General features: G+C 45.2%; 1 protein-coding gene across 5 annotated transcripts in view; it reads right to left on the bottom strand.

The window, feature by feature from the left end:
* Positions 1–25,182, bottom strand: part of pik3r3b (phosphoinositide-3-kinase, regulatory subunit 3b (gamma)) — a 170,461-nt gene that overhangs the window by 13,236 nt on the left and 132,043 nt on the right. Inside the window, exon 1 of one of the 5 annotated variants that reach the window (XM_071915099.2) lies at positions 2,473–2,945. The exons of the other annotated variants lie outside the window; for them this stretch is intronic. Coding sequence (XP_071771200.1) covers positions 2,473–2,581 — 109 coding nt within the window. The 5' untranslated portion in view covers positions 2,582–2,945. Of the gene's footprint in view, positions 1–2,472; positions 2,946–25,182 lie in introns of those variants that run through there. 5 annotated transcript variants of the gene reach the window in all.

Here is a 25,182-nt window from a genome sequence, read left to right as displayed (position 1 = left end):
TTTTAACGCCAATTCTCAATCATCCCTCTTAGAAACGAGTACAGATTCATTCAGAATACCCAGAAAATTTCACACTTCCAACTGACAACACAATTCAGGATGAATATTTGCAATTTCCAAACTGTCCCCCCTGTATATTTCTGTCTTTGCTGAATGCATTATTCATGGCACGGAGCGGCACAATTGTCTGCTAAGCCGGCTAAAATTGGCTGAGGGTTTTTTTTTTCCAGCGCGACAATGACCCCATATAGGAGTGAATGAATGGCCCTGGGTCCAGCGAAAGCCGGGGCCAGTGGTAGTTAAGTGTGTGAATCACCAGCAAAGAGCCACTGCGTTGCATTTACATCCCTGTGTGAATGGGTGGGAGAGAGAGGGAGAATAGAGAGAGAGAGAGAGAGAGAGAGAGAGAGAGAGAGAGAGAGAGACGCATTGAGGAGCACTCTGTCCATTCACTCCACTGTAGCCCTGACACAAAGGGTTTCAAGGGGAGAGGTAGAGAGGTGGAGAGGAAGAGAGAGAGAGAGAAATAGAGAGAGAGAGAGAGAGAGAGAGAGAGAGAGAGAGTCAATCCTTCTCCCTTTTACCCCAGAGGAAAAGGGAGAAGTTAACTTTAAACGAGCAGAAAGGGGCTTAGGATATTGCACCAGTCCACTTCACTTATATTAGAGTTGCTTCAATTCACTCCATATGAAAGAGAATACATTTCACATACACTTCAGAATATGCTAGGAGATATGCTTCAAAATATACAAGAATTGACCCCAGAAATGCAACTGTACATGCAGCTGACATTCATTTGAAATATATTTAAAGTAGCCAAAATGATCTAAAATTATATCTGTTATCAACAGCTCATATAGGATGAAAGTGCATTTCCAGTGTGTCCACAATATATTTTGAATCAATGTCATCTGGTGGTACAAATACATTTTTGGTATATTTTGAGAATAATCTCTAAACATATTCTGAAATACAAAGTGAAATGAATTTTTATTTTTTTTTTGCAATATGTGACTTGATGCTCTTTGCAACATGCAAAAGATAGAAGGAATATTGGCCTTTATGCTGGGTGCAGGATGTAGATGTAAATGGATAGAGAGATGGGGGAAGAGAGAGGGGGAGAGAGGAAAGAGCTACCGGGCAAATTGTATTCAACAGCGCCTCCTGGATACACACAGCGTCCCACATCTGCGCCATGATCCATTCAATACAGCCAGAGAAAGGGGGTGGGAATCAAATGACACTGGCACGATTACCGAGGAATGAATGAATGAATGAAATACATTCAAGTCTATGTGACAGTTGTCCAAAAAAAGACGAAAAGACACACAGATGACAATGAACGAGGTTATACTTAGGCTATTAGATTCATCGGACGTTTTCCCTGTATCATTCATTATTCGGATCTCTCTCTTTCTCTTACCCCATCCCCCCGTTTTCGGCACCGGACTGAGCATATTTAACTGTTTCGGATCATGAGGATATATTTCACATAGCCAAGGGTTGCGGAATAAAAAATGTGGCTGCTGGTAGTTTATGACAAATTTAGGTTATGGTTTTAAATAGCAAATTAGGATTTAGCAAACTGCCCTGGTGGGATTTCTGCATATAGTTTTTGCGCAGACATTGGTGTAAAACGGTGAAGGCTGCAATTTATTTAATCTGTTTCCAAACCTTTCAGGTATTTCTTCAATAAAATGGTGTATATGCTGACCTCGGGTCGGCAGAGAAGGATGCCAGCTACCTTTAGAGACTAGATGGGACTATTGTCTCCGAATGAGATTGCCTGTGTGCCATTTCCACAGTAGGCTTGCAGAGCTACAGTGTCTAAAAGTGGACAGCAAGACCTCATTTACAATTGCCTTTTTCTGACAGAAACAAACATTGTGTCAAATGTTTTTTATCGCACTGTCACCAGTGTTGTAATAATAAAAGTATAAGATGAGATGTTGCGACGTTGTGGCTACACCGTTATAACAACATCTAGGCTATATGAAACCATTATGGATAAAAGCAGACATCGCCGTTTTATTACAGCAAAAGTCTTAATCTGATATTGTAGTGGACAACAGAAGAAATAGGCCTATAGACTTCTCCAGTGTACTGCTGACTTGCTTGCTTCCCCCTACAAAAAAGAACTATAGCCTAACCCAGCGATAAATTTTAGATGGAGACTATACAAATATCTCAGGGGAACTATAGGAATATTAATGTGATGCCATAGGAGGTTTACGAAAAAATGCCATTAAGTAGCCTACGATAAAGACACAATAAGCTAACAGACACACTTAAAGTCCCTTTAGGAATATTAGGCTACAGGAATATTATAGTGTTGTATGCTATCGTTAGGGACTGCCGGGGACGTGCGCAGGATGTGCGCCTCAAAGTTTTCACCAATTTGAGTAGATACGAAGCTAAATAACACGTCTTTTCCTCCTTTAGTATGCACATGCATAATGTCAGCATTCCTACCTGGTGGCTGGTCCATTTCTATATAAAATATCAGCTCTGTGGAGTAGGGCATCATCACGTCCCTCCAGTCATCTTCCTCTTTTTCCGTGGTCCAAACTGTATTATACATTGTTTTGTTTCACTTCTACTTAACAAACGACACTCTTCCTCCAAACAAAAAAAAAAGCTTATAAAAATGCACACTCGTGAAAACGACGAAAGACGACGTATAAAACACTTGAATAGATACCCTATCTATCTACTTGGAAGTCTTCTCCTATCTGAATTCCTGCTTCAGACTGGAATAAATAGACAACGAGCAACTCTGTACAACAAGCACCGGGCTTCGACTGCTCCCTCCGACATAATAATGTTAGTAACTTCGAGCTCTTCATGAAGGCCCTGTAAAAACGGTCCTTAAAAGAGTGGTGCAGGCCAGAAAGTAGAAGCCAGCTCTACATTTCAGTCCGCTGTTCGCCCCCGGTGCCGCCGGGCTGCAGGCTTCATTTTAAGAACACTGACAGAGAGGCAGGGAGAGTCTCACATCGCCTCGGCCGTACCACTGCGCCGCGACGCACGGGGGTGGACCGCACTTCTCCAACCATGACGCATCGAAAAAAATAGACCCGCCGTGTCCTATCCGCGGACAATACGAAACTTCACCTCGGCGTTACCCGTACTTTATCTGACAGCTAAATGATTTCACCCCCGTTTTTAGACGTTTGTCGAGATCGTTTTCGGCTGCCCCGTCCCCCTTTCTCGCATGCACAGTGGTACGCCCCGTCTCCCCCTAACCCACCGAGTCACCGCTGAGGCGCTGAGCCGTGCACACGCTCAGACTCTGAATTTCAAACCCCAATAGGAAAATTACTTTACTTCAGCCTCTGAAGGGCGAGTTGCAAATTTTGTGGTTTTCCTATACGCCCTGCACCTTCCTGGTGAGTGTATGTGAGCACAAACGGCCTATTGGCTGTTGCCTATTGGATCAAACAGTTACTATGGATGCTGTCCAGATGAAGGTAAAAGGTGATTAAGAGTGCCCTTGCATTCAGAATGGAAGACACAGACAGGAAAGGATATAACACACAAATCATGTGTTACGAAACATGCTAAAGTGTTCAAGTCACTGTGCTATTAATTCATATCAGAAAACATTTATTGCAGTATACTTCTATAGGCCTGTATCATCATATGTTGCACTCTTATGGTTACAGTATGTAAACAGGCAGGTCTTGCCATCTGCAGAATGTGTGATGCACCTTTCCAGGACAGTCATTTGTCCATAACAATAACATCCACTTCAACTTTGCCTACCTCTATCAGCCCTGAAACAGGGTGGCAACATTAGTATGGAGAACTCCCTTCAACCGGAGGACCAGGGGTTTACGTCCCCACGTAAGCAAGCATCCACCCTGCTGAAGTGTCCCTGAGCAAGACACTGAACCGCTACCACCTTCAGGAGTGTTGCTTCGTAGCTGAGCCTGCGCTATGACCCACTGTGGAGGGGGCCAACGTGAAAATAGAATTTTCCCACAGGGTTTAATAAAGTATTACGTTATAATAATAGTGCCTCTTGTTCTGTTACAAGTCCCATGTCCCCAAAAAACAGTGGAAAATATATGCTTTTTGAACTAGATGACCTTTTCCCCTGTAGGGCGGTATGTTTGGACATACTGTTTGTTTGATTGGTGGGCTTGTTTAACTGCAGCAGAGGAAGAGGTGCCATTACAACCTGAATGGAGCAGCCTACAGTAAATGCTATGGGAGTATAACTATCAGCTTAGGGACACTAGAGGGGTATATACATGCACATTAGCAAACTATAATACACCACAGGGGTTACTGCAGTCAGACACACACACACACACACACACACACACACACACATACATACTAAGCTAAAATGCATACTACTTTTGGGATTGTGGGGTCAAATCTGTTTCATGACCTATAATGTAACATATCACTTCCTCTCTCCCCTTCCATTCTATCTCAGTCCACTGTATAGGCTACTATCTACTAAAAAGTAGAAAAATGAAAAGTAGAGCAGTTTTAGGAGAAATGTGGGACTTGAACAATGGCTACAGCTGCAGCTAGATTATCTGCCCTCAAAGACTCAGCCAAGGCCCAGATTGGCTCAAACCCCCAATCATCTACATGATAATCTCCCATTAATAGCCTAATATCAATACAACATGGGGGGACCTTCAGATGGTGGCTGGGAGTGTGGCACCAGTAATTACAGCTGCTCTGTCTATCTATCTGTCTGCTTGGTGGCCTACTTCAGGGAGCAACAATAAATGAAAGGTCTGCTCCCCAATCTGCCGTCCATCCGCTCCATCCTCCCTCCCCATCCACCCACTCATCCATCCATCCATCCCCTCCCTCCACTTGTCTGCCTCATCTGTCCATCACGAGGAGAAGTGGAGGAGGATTGTGAGTCCTCCGCTTGCCCCAGTCCAAAAAACAGAAAGGGGGGCTGGGGGAATGTCAGTGAATGAAATCTATTTAATGCAGTAGCCCACGACACTGTGTGTGTGTGTGTGCATGAGTGTGTGTGTGTGTGTGCGTGGGTGTGTGTGTGTATGCGTGTGTGTGTGTGTGTGTGTACATGGGGGTGGTTGTTTCACAGATGGCTCGTGCCGGACACACACAGCCCACAGCTCCTCTCTGTCAAGTGTGTCAAACAGGTTTAATTGCCGCTGTGTGTGTGTGTGTGTGTGTGTGTGAGCGTGTGGCTGGCCAGATGGATCTCTAACAATGACACAGGAACTGACTCTGCCCCTCTTCATACAAAGAGAAAGAGAGAGAAAGAGGGAGGGGGGGAGAGAGGGAGGGAGAGAGAGCGATGGGAACACTGAAATTAATCTGTGCTGTCCTGGCCATCAACACAGGGCTCCCATGACCCTTGTGAACAATAGAGGAGAGTGGCATCACGCGTCCTATTTGCATAGTGTATGCATAATCACATACAGTATGAAGCATGTATGTGTGCGTACATGCCCCCCCCCCCCCTCACCCCCCATTCCCCACTCCCCCAACAAACCCTCAATTTTTCATAGAAAATTAGATAATTTGCTAGGGGAGATGGTAAGTGATGCCAGACCTCCCGTTCTTGCTTCCTCTAAAGCATCTGCTATACAGTACAGGTGGTGTGTGTGTGTGTGGTTGAGACAGAGAGAGTGTGTGTGTCTGCATGAGAGACAGAGAGAATGAGAGTAGAGAATCTGTGTGTGTGTGTATGAGAGAGAGAAAAAAAGAGAGGGTGTGTGTGTGTATGAGAGAGAGAAGCACAGGTGACCTCCTGGGAATCAGGTGTTGAGTTTGCCATTTCTGTCACCATAGAGACCAAAACGTCCAGTGAGGCGCTAACAATGTCTCTTCTAAGGGACTTTGCCACAGACAATGGCATTGTCTGAAAGCTCATATCGTATGCCACTAAATTATATGCAGTGGGAATGCACAAAACCATGCACACAGAAATTTTAATCATCAATGCACACCAAACCAAAAATAGTGTGCTCTCTAACTTGTTCTTTTTCCCTGTGCTTCAGTCAGAATAAACTGAACTAGTATAATCAAAATGCCAAAGTCAATGTCTAAATATGGCCCTAACATAAGGCTAAGGCCAGTATCTTCAACTATTAAAACGATGTCTCTCCTTAAGAACAAGGAGTTCAGTAAACTAGATTTAATCTGTGTTGCTACATGCGTGCGTGTGCACAGGCTTGCATCTGTTAGTGGGTGCGCATTATCTTTGTGCATGTGCGTTTGTCTGGATGTGTAACACATTTGAGGTCACACGCCACCTGTGACCCAAGCTGCACCATCCAAACCCACGCTGGAACACCAAGTCATTTTCTTTAACCACTAAACATAATCATTTAACTCAAATGCCCCTTTTTTTTCCAGCTATTGTACGCTGTGAAATGAGATAGAAAGCCAGACGCCATGTAAAGGGCAACACTCGCTGACATGGGTGAATGGAGCTATCGTGACCCTCCAACACCTGCGAACAATCGCCTTATCTGCATCAGTGTGTGTATGTGTGTGCACGCGTCTGCATGTGCGTGTGTGTGTGAGACTCCTTTTGCTTAAAGAAGTTAACTCACACGTTATATTAAATTCTAGTGTACTTTTTATTCTTTATACATACTTATCTTACTATCTTACTTTTTATATTACTACTATTATATTATTACTTACTTTATACATACAGGTGGCATTGGCACATGGGTGACTATCACTAACCTTCTATTAGTGTATTTCAAATTTTACTTTACAAAGGATTTGTGTAATTCTTCCATGACTTGTGAGTGTATATGTGTTCAGATTTCAGTCCTGTGTTTTATAGTTTAATGGCTCCCCTGAGTGTGAGTGTGTGTGTGTCTGTGTGCATGTGCGGTGTGCTGCAATAGACCAGTGATTCGGAAAGAGACACAATAGTGCTGTATATCTCCCTGACACTTTCCCCTGTGTAGGTCCGACTCACTACTGTACACACATTTCAGGCAATCTATCAACCAGTGTGTGTGTGTGTGTGTGTGTGTGTGTGTGTGTGTGTGTGGTTAAACCCTTTTTAGGTACAGATTGCACATTTGCTGTCATGGGACAGACACAAGCAATAGACTGAGGGAGGGAAGGATGGAGGGAGGGGGAGAGAGAGAGAGAGAGAGAGAGAGAGAGAGAGAGAGATTCTAATCTGCCCGGCTGCAGCGCTAGACCAAAGTAAACGATGCAGGATAGACAGAAAGAGGTCGCCAAAGTAAGAGAGAGAAGGGGCGAGAGAGAGTTGGCTGCATTTCTTCCTGAAGTTTGGTGGGGCCATGATTGTCTTATGGATTTGGAAACAACAGTCCATAAATACATGAGTAGGGGGGGCAGAAGGATGTTTCACTGTACAGTGATGAGACTGCGGTCTGCTCACTGCTTGGTCTATTTCGGTGCTTATTATCCATAGCCCTCAGCGCTTTCATATTTCGTCTGCCACCGTAATAACTAGAGTGGAAAGTACAATTTAACTGTAGACACGAATAGGCTGTTCCCAGTGCAGTCCCCACGCTAAACATAGACATTGGTGGAGTGGGGTCTGGGAGAGCACACACACACGTTCACGCACACACACACGCATACACACAAAGAGAATGGTTGCGTAATATGGCGCGGCACTTTTGTATATATTATGCATAAGCATTTTTCGAGGGTGCACTGTTTCGGGCGCAGGGTGTGTTATGCGCTTTCAATCCTGGCTACAAGTATTGTTAAAACACACTGAGTGAGGTGATCACCTTTTTTTTGTTTTTGCAAACATTCGATTCTCTGCCTCTCTCTGTCTCTGTTAATGTGATACACCGGAAAGTGAGCCAAATGGAGCTCAGGGTTACCTAGAGCTGTGTGTGTGTGTGTGTGTGTGTGTGTGCGTGCGCGTGTGCATGTATGCGCACAAGCATGCCTCCATCTGTGTATGTGTACACCAAGCGTGCATACTATCTCTTCATGAGTGTGAAACAGTGTGTGACTTTATGTGTGTGTGAGCGCATGCATGCATGTTTCCATGAGTGTGAAAGTGTTTGTTCGTGTGTGTACACTGTAGGTGTGTGTATAGGTGTGTGTGTGTGTGTGTGCTCACCATACGGGAGAGTCTCCTGGAGCATGCAGTCACAGCGTCAGGGGGACCAAGCCACTGCAGTGAGCCATGCAGAGAGGCCATATTTCCTGCTATAGTTACATATGGCCGCTGAAACACTCTGGACACCTACTTCCAACCCCCCATACTGCTGCAGATATGTGGAAACCTCTTAAGTCCAAATTCCATGATTTTCCTGCTTTTACTCAGACGTCCTCTATGCGTTGACTCACAATCTCGCGCGCCATAAAATTCTGCTCTTTCAAAACATACAAAATAAGAATTATTTTCCTAATAGCTGAAAATCTTTATTTTTGATGATACTAGGTTGGCCTTCCTGGGACCTTGTGATGGGGCAACAGCCTTCCTCCTCGTCTCTGGGGCAGCAGACTATAAAGCAGCACCTCTAACTTCTCAGCCTAGGACCCAAACAAAAATTTTAGTCTTGCTAAGAGACCCAGAATGAAAAGACACTCTTGCCAGTGTTGCGACCCACTGGCAAAAAGCACACATTATAGTGGATCCCAATCAACAGTTTAAGAAGGCAGTTTACTGGTGAACATCTATTGTATTCTTATCGTGAGTACAGTTCATTTCTACATATTCTTCTAAAAAAAAAGCCCATTACTAGCTTAAGAAACATTTATACACATGGGTCCCAGGGTGAGAGAATAAGATCTACAATTGAATCCCATGTCCAGAACAAAGAAGTTCAACAGACCCCTGCTAAGTCCATTTCTTTCTGACTGAATGAGCTTCTCTAGGGGTAAGACCTAGCTTAAGCTTCCCTAGACGAGACGCTGTGCTGTTGTACGCACCATGCAGGCTTTCAGCGTTTGATCAGGCCTTTTGATGCACTGCCTGCAGCCTCCGGTGGATCCTGCACATTGGATTTACATCGGCTGCTTTGGTCTTAGTGAGCTGTGTGCTGGCCGGGAGTCATGTGCGCTCCAACTCAAGCAAACCGATTAGCTTCGCTGTCTCAAAGTTTCCAGCTCAGCTAATTCAATGAGGAGCTGTAGTTCTACTCCTTCCTTTTCCTTTTCTTTCCTCTCTTGATCTATCTATCCTCAGTCCAATGGACCAATGTGCTGACCGCTATTCAAAATGGATTCAACTCCTTTTCTGGCATCGATTGATCCTACCTGGCACGAGCAAACCAATAAAACCGGTCCAATTGTGTAAACCACACCCGTCTTACACTGCAGGCAGGCAGAAGAAAATTCTCAAAGTAACTGAAAGGATTTCTATTAATTATTGACACTGGTCTGCTGAGAAGCCAGTGTCTGTGTCTTCACAGTCTACTGTCACAGTCTGCTGCTATGAAGCTGATTCCAGTGTCAGTGTACAAGATATTTTATGTTGCTTTTGAAATTACAGTAGCTTGCAAAGCATTTTAGGTGTTAAAAGGGCTTAAAAATACACATTGTTTTATTCTAGTGAAATTGGTTTTTACTGTTGCAGTCGAAACAGGCTGATGATGATGTCTTTCCTCCCACCCCTCCCATCTCTTACCCCTCTCCAATCCCTCTGTCCTCCCAAACTCTCTCTCTCTCTCTCTCTTTCTCTCTCTCTCTCTTTTTCTGGGTGCATCGGACAGTTAGAGTGCCAAACAGGGATATAGCCTGAGAGCAGGCAGAGAGGGGAGGGCAGGAGATAGATGAAACACACACACACACACACACGCACACACACACGCACACACACGCACACACACACACACACACACACACACACACACTCCAATCGAACCCAACCCAAATCTCTATGCCCCTCCTCCTCCTCTCTCTCCTCTTTCTCTTCTCCTCTCGCTTTCAGATTGCAATATCATGCTGGCACAGACTGAAACTCGCCACGAGCATCTGCGTCTCGCTCTTCTCTCTGTTTATGTCTGTCTATTCATCTGTCTGTCCGCCTCTTTGTCTCACTCTCTTTGAGGTGAGCAGACAGACAGACAGACAGTCAAGGCAGACAGACAGACAGGCTGATATCAAGGCACACCGACAGACAGATAAGCAGGCAGACAGAACTGTAGATGGACATACAGAGCAACTGACACAAAAGGACAGACAGACAGAAAGACCGGCAGACAGACAGACAGACAGACACTCTCTCTCTCTCTGATTCCTTCTCTCTCAATCTGTCTCTCCCTGGGCGGGCAGACAGAGCGGAGCAGACAAGAGCTGACTCGGTAACGGGTGATGTCATCGTGCAATGTGAGCGTCCCCGTGGCCCTGATCCCATGATGCAACACTCCGGTGACACTCTGAAACAGGTTGCTGCTGCTGCTGCTGCTGCTGGCGGCATCCAAAACTGCTGAGCCGCCTCTTCCCCTCACTCTCTCTCTCTTCCTCTCTCTCTCTCTCATTTGCTCCCTATGCGTGTTTCTAACCCCCCTCTCTTGTTCTCTCTTTTTCGCTGTGCATCTCTCTCCATTTCTCTGCCCTACATATTCACCTCCCTCTCTCCGTCGCTTTTCTCGTCCTCGCTCTCTCTCTCTTGCTCCCTCTTTATATCTCTCAATTTCTCTGCCCCATTGTTTCAGTCTTTTCACTTGATCAGACCCCCCACTACCCCCCCCCCACCACCACCACCACCACCCTCCCACAGCGCCACCCCTCCTGCCCTCCTCCGCCTCTCCTCCTTTCTCTCTTCTATATTTGCTCTCAGCCCACACAGACCTTCCCCCCCCCCTCCCTCTCTCTCTCTCACCCCCCTCCCTCCCTCCCTCTCCCCTGGTTGTCAAGGCAGCAGGGCACCATGGCTCAGCATTACTCATGCAGGAGCTCAGTCAGCCAGCCAGCCAGCCGGCCGGTCAGACAGGCAGACAGGCAGGCAGGCAAGCAGGCAGGCAGGCAGGCAGGCAGGCAGGCAGACAGGCAGACAGGCAGACAGGCAGAGAGCCAAGCAGGCAGGCAGCAAGACAGTCAGCCAGTCAGGTAGTAAGTCAGCGAGGAAGCAAGCCAGCCAACCAGCCAACCGGTCAGTCAGGCAGACAGGCAGACAGGCAGGCATGCCTGCTCCAGGAAAAGATAAACTGGCCGCACATTTAACTCTTTCCTCTCACCACATGACACAGGCTTTCTCCATCTTAACCCTTTCCTCATCACATGACATGGACTGTTTCAGTCTCAGTGGGATAGCTTAACATTCAGAGTTTAAGTGTGTTACTTTTCTCAATGTATATTGTTGGAATAAAGGCCTAAATTATGCAAAAATCCACACATTTGCTGACTGTATGGGGACTGTGAAAGCACACAAATGTATTTGTGGTTGAACTGTGCATATGTGTGTGTGTGTATGCGTGAGAGTGTGTGTGTGTGTGGGGGGGACTCTCTTTTTTGTCTACTTCCCTTTCAATCCTTTGAGGCCTTGTTTTATCAACAGCTCTCAAACAATGATCAAGCACTCATACAGACAGCAGCACAGAGGCAGAGCAGCCCTGGATTACATTACAGCACAAAACAAGCATACCTTATTTGACTTCAACTACATCAGTCACACCCACCCCCCTTAACCATATCTCCCCTTTCCCTTTCTTTCTCTCATTCTCTATCATTCTGCCTCTCTCTCTCTTTCTGTCATCTGTAGATGGGCCTCGCTCAACCATCCTCCATAGGTTTACATGTTTGAGTTAAGCTGCAAAACAGTGTTTGAAACCAACTGCACAGCTACTAGCCACACGCTCAAAACTACTGCAAACCCTGCACTGGATAAGAACTGTTGAAATAATAAAACATGTGTTGCTATGGAAACATCTTTAACCTTGTTTTAATGCATCTCTAACCTGGCAGATTAGCATGCCAGGCTCTCGTGACTGGCTGCTGGCGGCGGTGACCTGGTGTGAACTGGGCTAGCTGTGATGGGCCCCTCTCATGCTGCGACCTGGGCCGGGGAGGATTAGAGAGGCAGCAGAAACTAGGTGTGTCATCCCTTTAAGGGCTGCGAGGGCTGGAACGAGGAGCGAGGACTGCAGCTCGGCCTGGGATTAGCAGAGTGCTGCTGACCTTAAGGGAAAGGCAAGCTGAGGTCTCTCTCTCACTATCTCTTTGTCTTTGCCCGCGCCTATCTGTCTAAGTGTCTCTCTCTCTCTTTCTCTCTCTGCCTGCTTCTTCTGTCTACATTCACATCAGGCAATTACAGCCAAACAAAAGCCATTCATTCTAGGGCCACTCATTCTATGTTTATATGTGAGAGAGAGAGGGGAAAATGTTCCTGTCACCTTTCTCTGTCTGTGGTGATCTGAGATGTCTCTTCTATCAAGCACTTTCTGTATGAATGTGTGCTACAATGGAAGTTGTGCAATCCATATTTGTATTTTTCCTCTCTTTGGATGCCATTCGATTCACTTGTAACTTCAAGTGAGAGAGTACCAGTGACTGTGCAATTGCAGCACTCTGCTATGTCAAAAAGATGCATTACACCTTGGCACATCTCACAGAAACAATCCCATTTTGAACTGTGCTGCACCATTCTGTTATACATTTTAATAGCTGTAAACATTATCCTCAAACATTAAGCAAACCTTCCCACAGTGCTATCACCAGAGGAGCCTCATTAGCACCTAGCTGCAGGGCTTCCTCTAGGCCAGGCACAAAACAATATGGGGTCAAACAAGGAGACCAAGGGCTGTGATTTTGCTGTGGCTTCAATTTTACATCAGTGCTTGTAAAACAATTCAGATTCGTTCAATACTTAATTTAAAATCAGTTGGAAAACAGCTGCAAACGGTGGTAGTGAAAACAACCAAAGCCCACAGCCCGGACCTAAAGAGAAAATCTTTACGGCTCTTAGGCGGGGGTCACAAGCTTGTGTGTGAGTGTGTATGTGTCTCATCAATTTAGGACACAGATTCTACAAATGTGAGGGAGTTCTCATGGTTAACTAACTCAGTTTGTCTGAATTTGATCATAGTGGGTTTTAAGGTTAAGTGAATTTGCTCACAGTTGACACAAGTTGTATTCACTTGAGATGTTCATGAGTCATTGACAAGTCTCAAGCTACTTGGACCCCGCCGTCAGGTTTCAAAATCAGGGCTAAGTCAGTCATCAGTGCGTCAGTAGCCAAAGGGTTACAGGATCAAATCCCTGGACCAGCTGGGAAAATCTGGGGGTGTGTAGTGAATGAGTAATTTTATCCCTTTAATCAGTAACTGGCATTTAAGTGCCTTTGAGCAAGGCACTCCATCCTAAACTGCTCCAGTGCAGCTGCGCTCACTGGGCAAGAGAAGACTGTGTGACATGGCATGTGTGAATGCGTGTTATTGAATCAGTGAGAAGCAGAGCTTTGCTGAAAAAGGGCATGTGTGCGTGATTTATGGTCAGCCAACCCTAAATACCAACACTGAGTCGAAGGAGTTGGGATATATTGTCCGTGCTCTTCGGACAAAAATTCAAGGATCTATTCTATTCAAGGATACTTGTTTGTCAGTTGTCGTCGAAATGAAACCATTCTCATTCTGCATGATGAGCATTCAGCATGTGAAGAGCCACTGGCCTGGTCTCCTATTCCAACACCCAGAAACAGATAGCGCGGTTGACAGACACTGGTAATGGCCTAGTTTCCACAGCAGGGAGAAAAGAGGCTTTTAATGCCAGGGTCAACCCGCAATGTTTAAAATCCCCGTGACAGGATCAAAAACACTATTCATTTATTCAAAATTCCTAGCCTATCAGCCTAGGCCCCCCTTACAGCAAGTCTAACAAGGTGGAATTTAATCTATTTTTCACTTATCATATTCTCCTTCAAAGCTTGATCTTTATAGCTGGCTGGCAGATAATTTGAATCTAAAAAATGGCACTTTGTGTCCTAGGTGCCAGGTAATTTGTTGTCAGCTAAAAGTAGATGCTGTTTTGGGGTAATTTGGTGACATCTTGTTTGGCAAAGTAGTGGAAAAGTTACAGCTATGTCCTTGCTGAGGCTAGCTCACTAGGAATGGAGACAGAATGGAGGGTTTGTAAGCTGGATGTGTCAAAGCAAAACGGCAGGTTGTTTGAATGGACAATGAGAAAAACCAGTAACCCCCAGCAGCCTTTACAGGATGTTTGTATGGTGTGTGCCAATGTGTGTGTGAGTGTGTGTTGGGGTGGGATGTCGAGGGTAGCAGGTGTACAAACAGATTTACCCCGACAGCCAAAAGGGACAGGCCCTCTGTTTGTCACACTCACACACTGCCTGCTGTGGGGACAAAGGTGTAGGGTCACCAAGCACACAGGGGCATAGCAACCCCACACACACACACACACACACACACACACACACACACACACACACACGATTACTGTAGTTCCATGACACCCGCAGCTCACACCAGACTAAATGAAACACGTCAGACCGAGCCAACCTGACCAATACCGCCTGAGATGAGAGGGATTCCAACACCCCAGGGCGGAAATGAAGGATTTGCCGGAGGAGAGGAAAAGTGAGGGAAGAGGAGGAAAGAGGCGTGCGAGGTAAACAAGATGGTCCTGCGGTGGGTTAAAGTATGCGGTGACACTGCCAAGTCCAGAGCTGGAGCTGCTAAGCTCCGGGTGTGGGAAGAGGGAGAGCAGACATGGGGGCATGTACTGTGTACAGCAGATACACTGACTACACTGAGGAAAGTGATGTGAGCAAACACTTTATTTCAAAAACGCAGTTAGCACCAAGGCAGCACTTTGCATCTGCTTTTCGAATCAAACATGGTGCGGAGAGATTGGCATTGTAAAAGTCCCCCGATTATGTGTCTGTCCTCCACACCAGCCTGTTCTTCTTTGGCTGTAACTTAAGCAGAACTGAATAAGCCTATTCTAACACAAAAACCACACCTTTCACAAAATAGACCATTTCTGGAAGTATTTCGATTTCAAATAATAACTTTGCTCTAAAAGGAGGCTATAGTGCAGCCAGCACTGCACAGTAAGTTTGCAGTAAAAAGTGTGACTTCTACGATGGCTGTATTGTTGATGTAACATAATGCCTAAATGCATGTAATGACTAGAAAATTTCATTTTGGTCAAAAAGCAATAAGCAAATTGCTGCCTCCATATATTAGGTGCTAGGTTGAGTGTGATTTAACTTCTCTAAAGTTAAATAAAGACTGTAAATATTGGGTTATGGTTTTTTCTGCTCTTTTTCTGCTTTGGTAATTTAAATCAGGAGCTACTGTCCCGTAGCTTTACTTTTTACAGAGGGGAGCCCAACACTAAGTTTGTCTGTTCAGTGTGTCAGTGCCAGCAGCACCCTCTCCATCCCATCACAACTCACAGATATTTCAAAATGAAGCAACTGAGGGCCAATACAGTACAGTATAGGGGTTGTTCAAGATACACTAAAGAAAATACCAGCAGCTGATGATGTAATAATCTGTAATACAAGCCCATTAATGCATTTTATTGTATAGGCTATATACTGTATATGCAGAGATCAGGCAGAGAATGGCAGTGATAAGGATGCAAAAGTACATAGAAAAAGCCTAGAAACATATACATCAACCACTAATGTAGACCCCATACACCACTTTGAAAGAAGAAGTTAACTAGTCTAGTCTGCATGCGTGTGTGTGTGTGTGTGTTTCTATGTGTGTGTCTGGGTGTCGGCTGCGCTGGCCTTTGGCTCCGTCCTTGAGACAACCGGGGGCTGAGAGTGAAGACAGTGTGTGACAGACAGACGGATAGGAAGAGAGAAGTCTTCCTCTCCTGTCTGTCTGACAGACAGACAGACAGACAGACAGACAGACAGACAGGAGAGGAAGACTGTCTGTCTGTCTGTCTGTCTGTCTGTCTGACAGACAGACAGACAGACAGACAGACAGACATACAGACATACAGACAGACATATAGTAAGAGAGAAGACAGTCTTCCTCCCCTTTACCTTGGCTCTATCTGTCCACTTCCTACCCTAATATATCACTTAATGTACCATGTATTTACAATAAAATTACCACAACCTCTATACTGTATTACACTGTAGTACAGTATATTACAGTGTAGTATGGTATAGTACAGTACAGTACAGTACAGTACAGTGTGGTATACTGTCCTACAAAACCAAAGAGCAGTACCTATGTGAGGGTTAAGGCCCTGACACACCAAACCGACTTCAAAGAACCAGCGGCGACGAAGGCCGACTGTTGCGTCGCCTCACGTCGCCTGCGTCTGGTCCAAAAAGTTGCACTATAACACACCGCAAAGACTACAGCCGACGGCCAACTAGCACGTACGTTCTGCGCCTGCGTGAGGGGAAATAACTCTCCATACCTTATGTCTGATAAGAAGTTACAAATGGCACTGGCGTTGTCAGCCCTTGGTCTTTTGGTTGTGGAAGAAGAAAGGAAGAGGCGAACGCGAAAAATAAGGAGAAACCGCACTAAATGGGTGAAATCATGAATAACGTTACTCCAGCGACAGGCTCAAGGGGCTTTCCCGAACCTGTGTCGAGAGCTGGAGATAAATGAAACCTCCGATTTTAAAAATTTCGCTTGGCTCTTTCCTGTTCAGTTCCACATGTTGAAGGAATTTATCAGTCCAATCATCCAGAGGCAAAACACGAACTACCAATCAGAGTGATCTCTCTCACCGACGGCTCCGACTCCGATTCAACATGCTCAATCGGCCGAAAAGACGCCGACAGGGTCCGACTAGTGCCGACGGTGCGGGACACACCGCAAAAACTAGGGACACCGACGCTTACCGACGGCCCGACATTGGCCGACGGCCGACCATCGGCCTGGTGTGTCAGGGCCTTTAGGGTTAGGGTTAGGGTTATTTCAAATTTGATCTCATGTCCCAGCGAAAGTATTGCTGGTGTAGAAGCCCATGCAGTATAATAGTGTGACAAACTTGCGAGAGTAAGAAAATGCACAAATGAATGCAGAAACAGCCGTGTGGATATTAAGGAGGCTCAAAGCAAGCCATGGGAAAAGCAAATCCAATCAAAGGTTTTGCACAAGCCGGCCAAAGGAGGATAGAGGGAAGAGAGTGTGCATCTGCACATGACATGGCACTTCATTACATTTCATTTTCCTCATTTTGCAAAAGGCTGCTGGAGCAGATTTAGCACCGCAGCACATGATAGCAAAAAAAGAGACGGGCTCACACAGAGGCTTCGATCTCTTTTTAATCGCTCAAGCTGTTTTGCATTTTGCTGCATCATGCCTTAACCTGCCTCAGGAAACACCACAGAAACTGGTCTGACTAGTTCTTCTTCGTGCTGACCCAAATGTGATGACATTTTGACATTTTATGTGTCACTATGGTTACTCAGTGGTCATCATAGGAAACAGTAACCGGTGGCGACGGTAACAGCAGTGGAGAGTTACACAAGGTTTACAGGGCAGGGTGTGAGCCACTGTATCACCTCTCTACTTGTGACAACCGACACCACTGTGTGTGTGTGTGTGTGTGTGTGCGTGCGCACATGCATGTGTGTATGTGAGTGTCACTGTCTCCCTGCTTTGTGACTTAGTGGCCCATCACGCTGAATAATTGAGGGACCTGAAGGGGCCACATCACTTAGTTGCCCTGATGGAGACAGATGTGACAGATGATGAGTGTGTGTGTGTGTGTGTGTGTGTGCGTGTGTGTGCATGTGTGCACGCATGTATGTGTGTGTGTGTTCAAATCTGTGCAAGCCAGGTATGTCTTATATAAAGACCACACAGAAAGACACACAACTCATTTCAGCAGAATAAAGGGAAAATAAATTCTTGTCAGGTAAAACCTGTTATGAATAAGTAGTGGATTCATCCAGAATGGAAGGTATGTATGAGAGAACTGCAAAATTACTGGTTATTCAAATGGGTGAATGTGCAGATGCCATAATATTCTATTCATTACACACTGAGATTTGTAAGTTATTATTATTATTTTGTCAGATTGTCCCATGACTAGACAGAGCAGAGGGGAGAGAGCTGTCTGGCAGTAAATGGATGGTTTAGCTACCGGGCAAACGCTCTGGTCCACTCAACCAGGAAGCCCGAGCATCCCAATTACATAATCAGCTCTTCATAAAAGTTAAAACAGCAACGTCACAGACTTAACGTCAACCCTTCTATGAACAGACTACAGTATGAATTTTTTATACTACCTACTGGCATATGAACAAGCACTTGGTGCCAGCTAGCAAAGTCCTGTCCTGAGACCCAGGTGGAGAAGCATCCCCGGGGTTGGCCTAGATTTTCCCCCCGGTTCAGCTAAGGACCCCAGGGAGGAGGGAAAGGTCCTCAGTCCACAGCAGCAGGTAATCCAGGTTAACCTGATAGCTAGGTGACACTATGGGAAATTAATAGTCTACCTATCTTGCTCATAAAGTTATGGATCTAACAGACATAGACACACACGGGCATCTACACACACATACACACACACACACACACACACACACACACACAGACCTGGGGTAATCAGTGCTAGTTTGGTAGGCATTAATTCTAATGGGAATTTAAGTGGTCTCCTCACTCTGCCTGATTAAGACCTTTTGGTAGAACGCTGCTGTTCTTCCTGAGTGGTTTCCTCTATCTTCTCTCTCTCTCTCTCTCTCTCTCTCCTTCCTTTTAGTTGTTTAAAGTGTATGCATAGCATTTTAGATAATGAGAGTTTTGTGTTGCGATTGCTGTCTGCACTGGCTTCAAATTAGACTACTAAAACATGTTTCCAAGTGTGTGTCTCCCAAACAAACAAGCAAACATACAAAGGTGACACGGGGTCAGCACCTCATCCTACTTTACGATTGGCCAGCTGTTACCTAAGCCCTGGTCGTTTACCGTGCCCCGAGCCAATCAGGCTAAAAGGCCATGTGTCGCCGAGGAGACTGAGCAGAAACTGTCCGGAGTTGTTGCCTGCTGCGTGGGGCTGTTTGCTTGGAAAATCCCATCCCTTCATGCCATATACTGATCTTTTGTCCCTCCCTTCCCCTCTCTCTCTGACATACATTCTCTATCTGTTTCTCTCTCTCTGTCCCTCTCTCCCTTTACATGCATCCCTCTCTGCTCTTGGTCTGTATATTGGCATCAGGAGTGCAGCACTTCACTCCAATCTAGGCCACGCTGTCAACCACATGCTGTCAGTTGAATAATTATTGCCAATACACTGTAGAGCTGTGGCAGTGGAGGGACAGTGGCATCTGTAAGTCCTGGGAGCAAATTAAAAAGGGCCAATGTATACCAGTCCACCAGGAATAAGGGGCAAGACTTGACATGATTAATCTGGTTCATTTGGTTTTGAATGATTACAAGGAGGGACCAGAAAGTGGCCACCACAAAATGGGCGGCAAAAAAATATTGAGGACCCAAGCTAGATATTTCACAGCAAAAAGTAGGTTAAAGTTACAAGATTTATCAGAGGACAATCTATAGAAGGTGTGTGTGTATGAGTGTGTGTTTCTGTGTGGGTAGGCAATGCATGTGTGTATGCAAAGTTGGAGGAGTTCTCTTTTTAAGTGTGCGTGTGTGTGTGTGTGTGTGTGTGTATGTTGATGCTGAATGTGCTGGTTTAGCTCTCTCCTCTAGCTATGGGCCGATTGTGTAATAAGATTAGAGGGGTCAGCTGTAACATGTATTAATCAGGCTTTACACAGAGAGAGAGCGCCTGATACAGTCAGCTTTACCCAGCTGGAGGAAAAACCACGCTGTGTGCAGGGTGTGCACATGTGTGTGTGTGTGTGTGTGTGTGTGGATGTGTGTAGGCCTAGAGGACTCCCCTCAAACCAATGGAACCTAACACACACACATATAGACACAGACACACACAACCACACACACACACACACACACGGATACTGAGTAGCTCCATGGGAAATAACATAGGGGTTGGAGCTTCTATTGCCACTGGGAATGCCCACAATAATTAAACAAAAGCTGTGTATGTATGTTACTGTAAGGCGCTTTGGCTTAACGCATCCACCAAATGGCATACACACACACACACACACACACATGCTCGCTCACACAATTAGACATGTAAGATACAAAGGTGAAAACAGGAAACAAATTCACTGCATATGTTGTTGGAATTCACCCATCACCTCGGTGTTACCTGTCACACAGGCACAAAGAGCTAGAGACTCTCTCTCTCTCTCTCTCTTTCTCTCTCTCTCTCTGTCTCTCTCTCTCTTTCTCTCTCTCTATTAATGTCTGTCAGTCCGTGTCTCATAAGACAGTTTTAAAATTGTGAGACTCAGGAACCATACACATGAACACATATATGTCAGTATATTAGAATACACTTACTGTAATCCAATGTATTAGTGTGGACTGTAAAATGAGAGGTCATCAACAATAATAAGCAACTCAAAATTGTGGACACTGTGAGAGTACTCAGGATGTTTGTTTCTGGGGATAATGGCTCATTTTCTGGTTTCAAGCTATTGGTAAAATAAAATCATAAAATCAAAAAATTGAACTCTTTTGGATGTAAACTAGGTAACTGAACAGTTCAAGATCATATATATGAATACTGTAATGTGAACTTCCTCTTGGTTGAGGCAGCTTTATGCCTAGCAGCCCTGCTACACACTGTGACGTCCACTCTGCCCACCAGAGGACTGAGTCAGTGCTCGGAATGTGGAGATGTGTTAATCAACACACGCACGGTTTTAAATGGAGTGGAACTGTGTGTGTGTGTGTGTGTGTGTGTGTGTCCAGGGGGTCTTATCAGGTTGAGCAGCTGTTTCCTGCTCAAACCCAGTGGGCAGCAACACCACACCACTGACTGGCCACAGGGCATATGTGTGTGTGTGTGTGTGTGTGTGTGTGTGTGTGCTTGCACGTGCCTGTGTGTGTGAATGTGTATCTGTATGTGTGTGTAGGTAAAAAACAAAAGACTATACTTCATATGTGTGTGTGTCTAGGAAAGCATGCAGGTTTGCAGCTTTAAATGCATGTAAATGTAAAGTGTGTGTGTACAGTGTGCTAGTGTGTGTGAGTGTGTGTCCAAAATGATGGATTAGTCGCTGAGGTTTGGAGGACCAGTGGAAATGTAGCATGAAAGCTCTGCCCCAGGGCAGATTGGAGAGACGCTACGAACAACTGGTGACGAGTGTGTGAGAGTGTGTGTGTGAGACGTGTGTGTGTGTGTGTTCTGACATGTATGGGTGCTTATCTGGGCATCTGTGTATCCAGACGCACAACTACTTTAGCATACAAATGACCTGTGTAGGCATACTGGGACACACACACACACACACACACACACACACACACATGCACATACAAGTTACCATTGTGCAGATATAATGCAATACGTAGGCAAATAAGATACAATACACAATAATAAAGTAAACTTCTCTTACTCAGTGACTGAAGTGTTCCGGTGTGTGTGTGTGTGTGTGTGTGTGTGTGTGTGTGTGTGTATATGTGTGTGTGTGTGTGTGTGTGCGATGAGCATGATGAAATAATTAATGAACTCATTCACTAGCCTTGATTGTGGTATTAAGGAAAGATAAATACACAATTGAGCGTGCAACTTCTTAGAAGCCATTGTGGACGGGAATATAAACAGGCTGTGCCACTTGAGCTGAACACACACACACACACACACACACACACACACACACACACACACACACACACACACCAGCATCATCAACTACTACACGTATCCTCAAAAACAAACCTTGCCCTTTGACAGTGGCCAATGCTGGATTAAATTGTCAACACACTAATCTGACAAGTTGAGTTACCACAATACTGCTGAGGGCATCAACACACACGCACACACACGCACACACACACACACCCTGGAATAAGACATTAAATTTCCCAGAGGTGTAGATCTGACCCTCACCCAGAACAAGCTGGCGTGTGGAGAATTGCTCTCTCTTTCCCCTACTTCCAAACACTGATTTTTGTGCAAATCTTTCCAAAACATAATCCGATCTCAAACTGGTTATGAGGGGGAAGGGGAGGTAAATTTGAGCATTTCTGTAAAAGCTGAGGCTCTTAAAAACTGTCATTTATTTATGTTTGTATATTTATTTTTTCTATCATCCATGGACAAAGACTTATTTAAAGTAGGACTCTTGTTGTGTGACACATTTTAAGTCTCAACCAGTAGCTGAAGGAACCAGGATCTAAAGTAATGATGTTTGGGAGTCAGCGACCCATATATCTTACGGCTGATTCCATAAGGTTCAGCCTCTTGGAAGTAAACTCACATCTGAATCTGAACTATCCCCACTTCAATCGACTGCATAAGGCCGAGGCCATTCGACAAAGAATAGTGGAATTATGAATGTTTGAGAGCCGTGGTTCATAGGTTCGATCCCAGACTGCAATATGGCAGGTCTCTTTATGGCACATATCTGATCTTTTCATGGCTGTCTAAACAGGGAGAAACCACACAGAATCTGATTCTTGCCGGTTCAGACAGCCGTGAAGAGATCAGACATGGGCCGCAAAAAAAAAGTCAAAACTCAGTCTAATTAGATTAGAACTGCAGAATGCAGACCGCAGATGCGATAGTGCTTTAATGCCAAAACGCTTCTTTGAAATGTTCCATGTATTTTAAGCAGCTCCACTATACACTGAAATAGTATCCCAGCACATTTGTCAAATAGACAATAAATTGCAAAACACACGTTTGAACTCCGGGGATCCTTGATATGTGGAAATGATGTTCCACATGTTTCAGGCAGTGATTAAAAGCTTCTGGACACTGCATTTCCAGTGGCAGCATGTTAGCTCCAATCTTGATCCACAGCTGAAACAGCCCAAAAAATGGCAACCAGTACAACTTAGCCAAACTCTCTCTATCAAGGGCTCTGGTTGCAGGATAGCAGCCTTCCCTCCCATCACCTCTATTAGCTTACACTGTGGTGAATATTAGCCATGCTTCCCCAAACACGTCTGGGGCTAGGAAGACTTGGATTAGGCCCTCTGAAGACCAGACTGTCCTGCTGGGCTTTTATGACGTGTGTGTGTATGTGTGTTTGTGTCTCTATGCATGTTGTGTGTGTGTGAGCCATCGTCGCAAACCACTATCGTCCCTCTCTCTCCTCGTCCTCCCCCATTTTTCTCTCTCACTCCCTTCATCTCTCTTTCTGTACGTCTCTGTATGTCTCTCTCCATCTGTGTGTGTGTGTGTGTGTGTCTTCTCTCTGTCAGATCCTCTCTCTGTCAGCGTGTCACGGGGCTCGCTGTGGGAACATCAAGCTAACATTAATGACAATGATGTGCCAGTGACATCTTTCACTCTGACACTGGCCAGATGCACATATGCTCGCAACACTGTGCTTTCATCAATGAATGACAACCGTGTGTGTGTGTGTGTGTGTGTCAGCTCCCCTACTGTGCGTGAGCAGGAGAGATAGAGATGACAGAAGGAAAGCAGGGTAGAGGTAGAGACACACACACACACACACACACACACACACATACAGACACACAGACAGAGAGGCGTGAAAATGAAAAAAGAGAGTAGAGAAAGATGCAGAGAGGAAGGAGGTTAACAAAAAGAAAATGATGATATGGAGATTTGCCATTGAAAAGAGAGAGAAAGGGAAGGGAAGAGAAAAAGAGAGCGACATCTGCTCCTGCTCCCTTCAAACCAATGTGACACATGAGGGAGGATGTCTGCCCGGCTGCCTGAATTTATTACACTAATAAGATTCTCCCCAGCTCCCAAAGAGTCCCATCTCAGGCTCACTGTATGTTGAACAAACACTGTCAAACCTGCTCAACAAAAACCCATTATACTTCACACTGAAACTCTTGACTCTTTTTCTAACATTATTTTAATGGCATTTCTTTGCCTAATTGGGCGGTGTACAGTCAAAAGGACAGGGACAGAATGACACATGATGTACTTGAACCCACAAAACTGTGGTATGTGTCTTAATTCCGCTGAGCCGCACGGCACCTTGAATCCATTTGCACTCTGTCTAGAAGGATGCATCCACACCACAAGGTTTCAAACCAGTTCAGACCCGGTAAGTCTGCCTAACACAGATTCAATGGGAATGGGAACTTTGGTGCTTAACTGGTTTGGTATGAATCCATCTGAGGTCCTCTGTGTCAATGACTAAGGCTCAGCTGGGAACCATTGAAATTTTGGGTATATTTGTGTTTGCAAAGTTTGAAATTTAATAACTTTATGAAACTTTCTTAACTCATTGTTGAGTCTGACAGACTCAAAATCCCAATAAAACACAGAGTAAACAAAACCTATACTTGGGACATTGTGTTTCAGCATGGGCCACCATACTGCAATTACAAATTTAAGTTATAACTGCTGAACCCTGCAGATAATTCAGAATGTATCAATTTCTATGTGTATATTTTTGGCTTGGGAAATTGCATCAGTGGTAACGAATATACCCAGACAACGTTGCTTGAACACCATTCCTGACGTCTGCTCATCTCAGGAAAGGTCAGACAGCCCTGATGGAGAGAATTATGAAGGATTTGACCAAGTATTTCCCAGTGTTCACACACAAGACCCGCTGTATCCAGTCACGGCCTTTCCTTTCCTTTCCTTCCTGTCCCATCTCCGGTTTTTAAGGCCGTTATTATCACTGGCTAATTGATTGTCAACAGTATGAAAAGCAACATGCAAATGAAGCTAAACAGCCCATTGTGCAGTGTAGGGATAATTAATGGCGAGGAAGGAAAGAAGAACAGGGATATTAGAGAACAATGGGAACCCGTACATACACAACGTCAGGCAATAAAGGAAGATAGAACAAAAGCAATATTATAGGGAAGGGGACAATCAAAATGAGGTTGGATTGGGGAGCGAGCCTTTGGTAGTGGTGGGGTGGGGGGGGGGGGGGGGGGGATGAGAGTGTGTGTGAGCATATGTGTGTATGTGGTGGTGGTGGGGAGTGTAAGTGTGTGTGTAGGAGGGGAGGAGGGGGGGCAGCGAATTGGCTGAGAAGAGATGAATAAGGAAAAATGGTCAGGGCTCAGGCATTAATAATTAAGAGCGTGACACACACGCGCGCGCGCGCACACACACACACACACACACACACACACACACACACACACACACACACACAGTAAGCCATGACACAGATAAAGGATAATGCCTCTCCAGACAGCCCCCCCCCCTCCCTCTATTAAAGCAGTGTGGTGCTGCTATAACTATATTGGGCTTATCGCCTGGACACAGGGCACCATTCACCACTAC

This window comes from Centroberyx gerrardi, chromosome 9 (assembly GCF_048128805.1).
Source record: "Centroberyx gerrardi isolate f3 chromosome 9, fCenGer3.hap1.cur.20231027, whole genome shotgun sequence".
In the NCBI taxonomy this organism is placed as follows: domain Eukaryota; kingdom Metazoa; phylum Chordata; class Actinopteri; order Beryciformes; family Berycidae; genus Centroberyx; species Centroberyx gerrardi.
The sequence above is the reverse complement of the archived record's forward strand: the minus strand, read 5'-3'. Positions and strand labels throughout refer to the sequence as shown.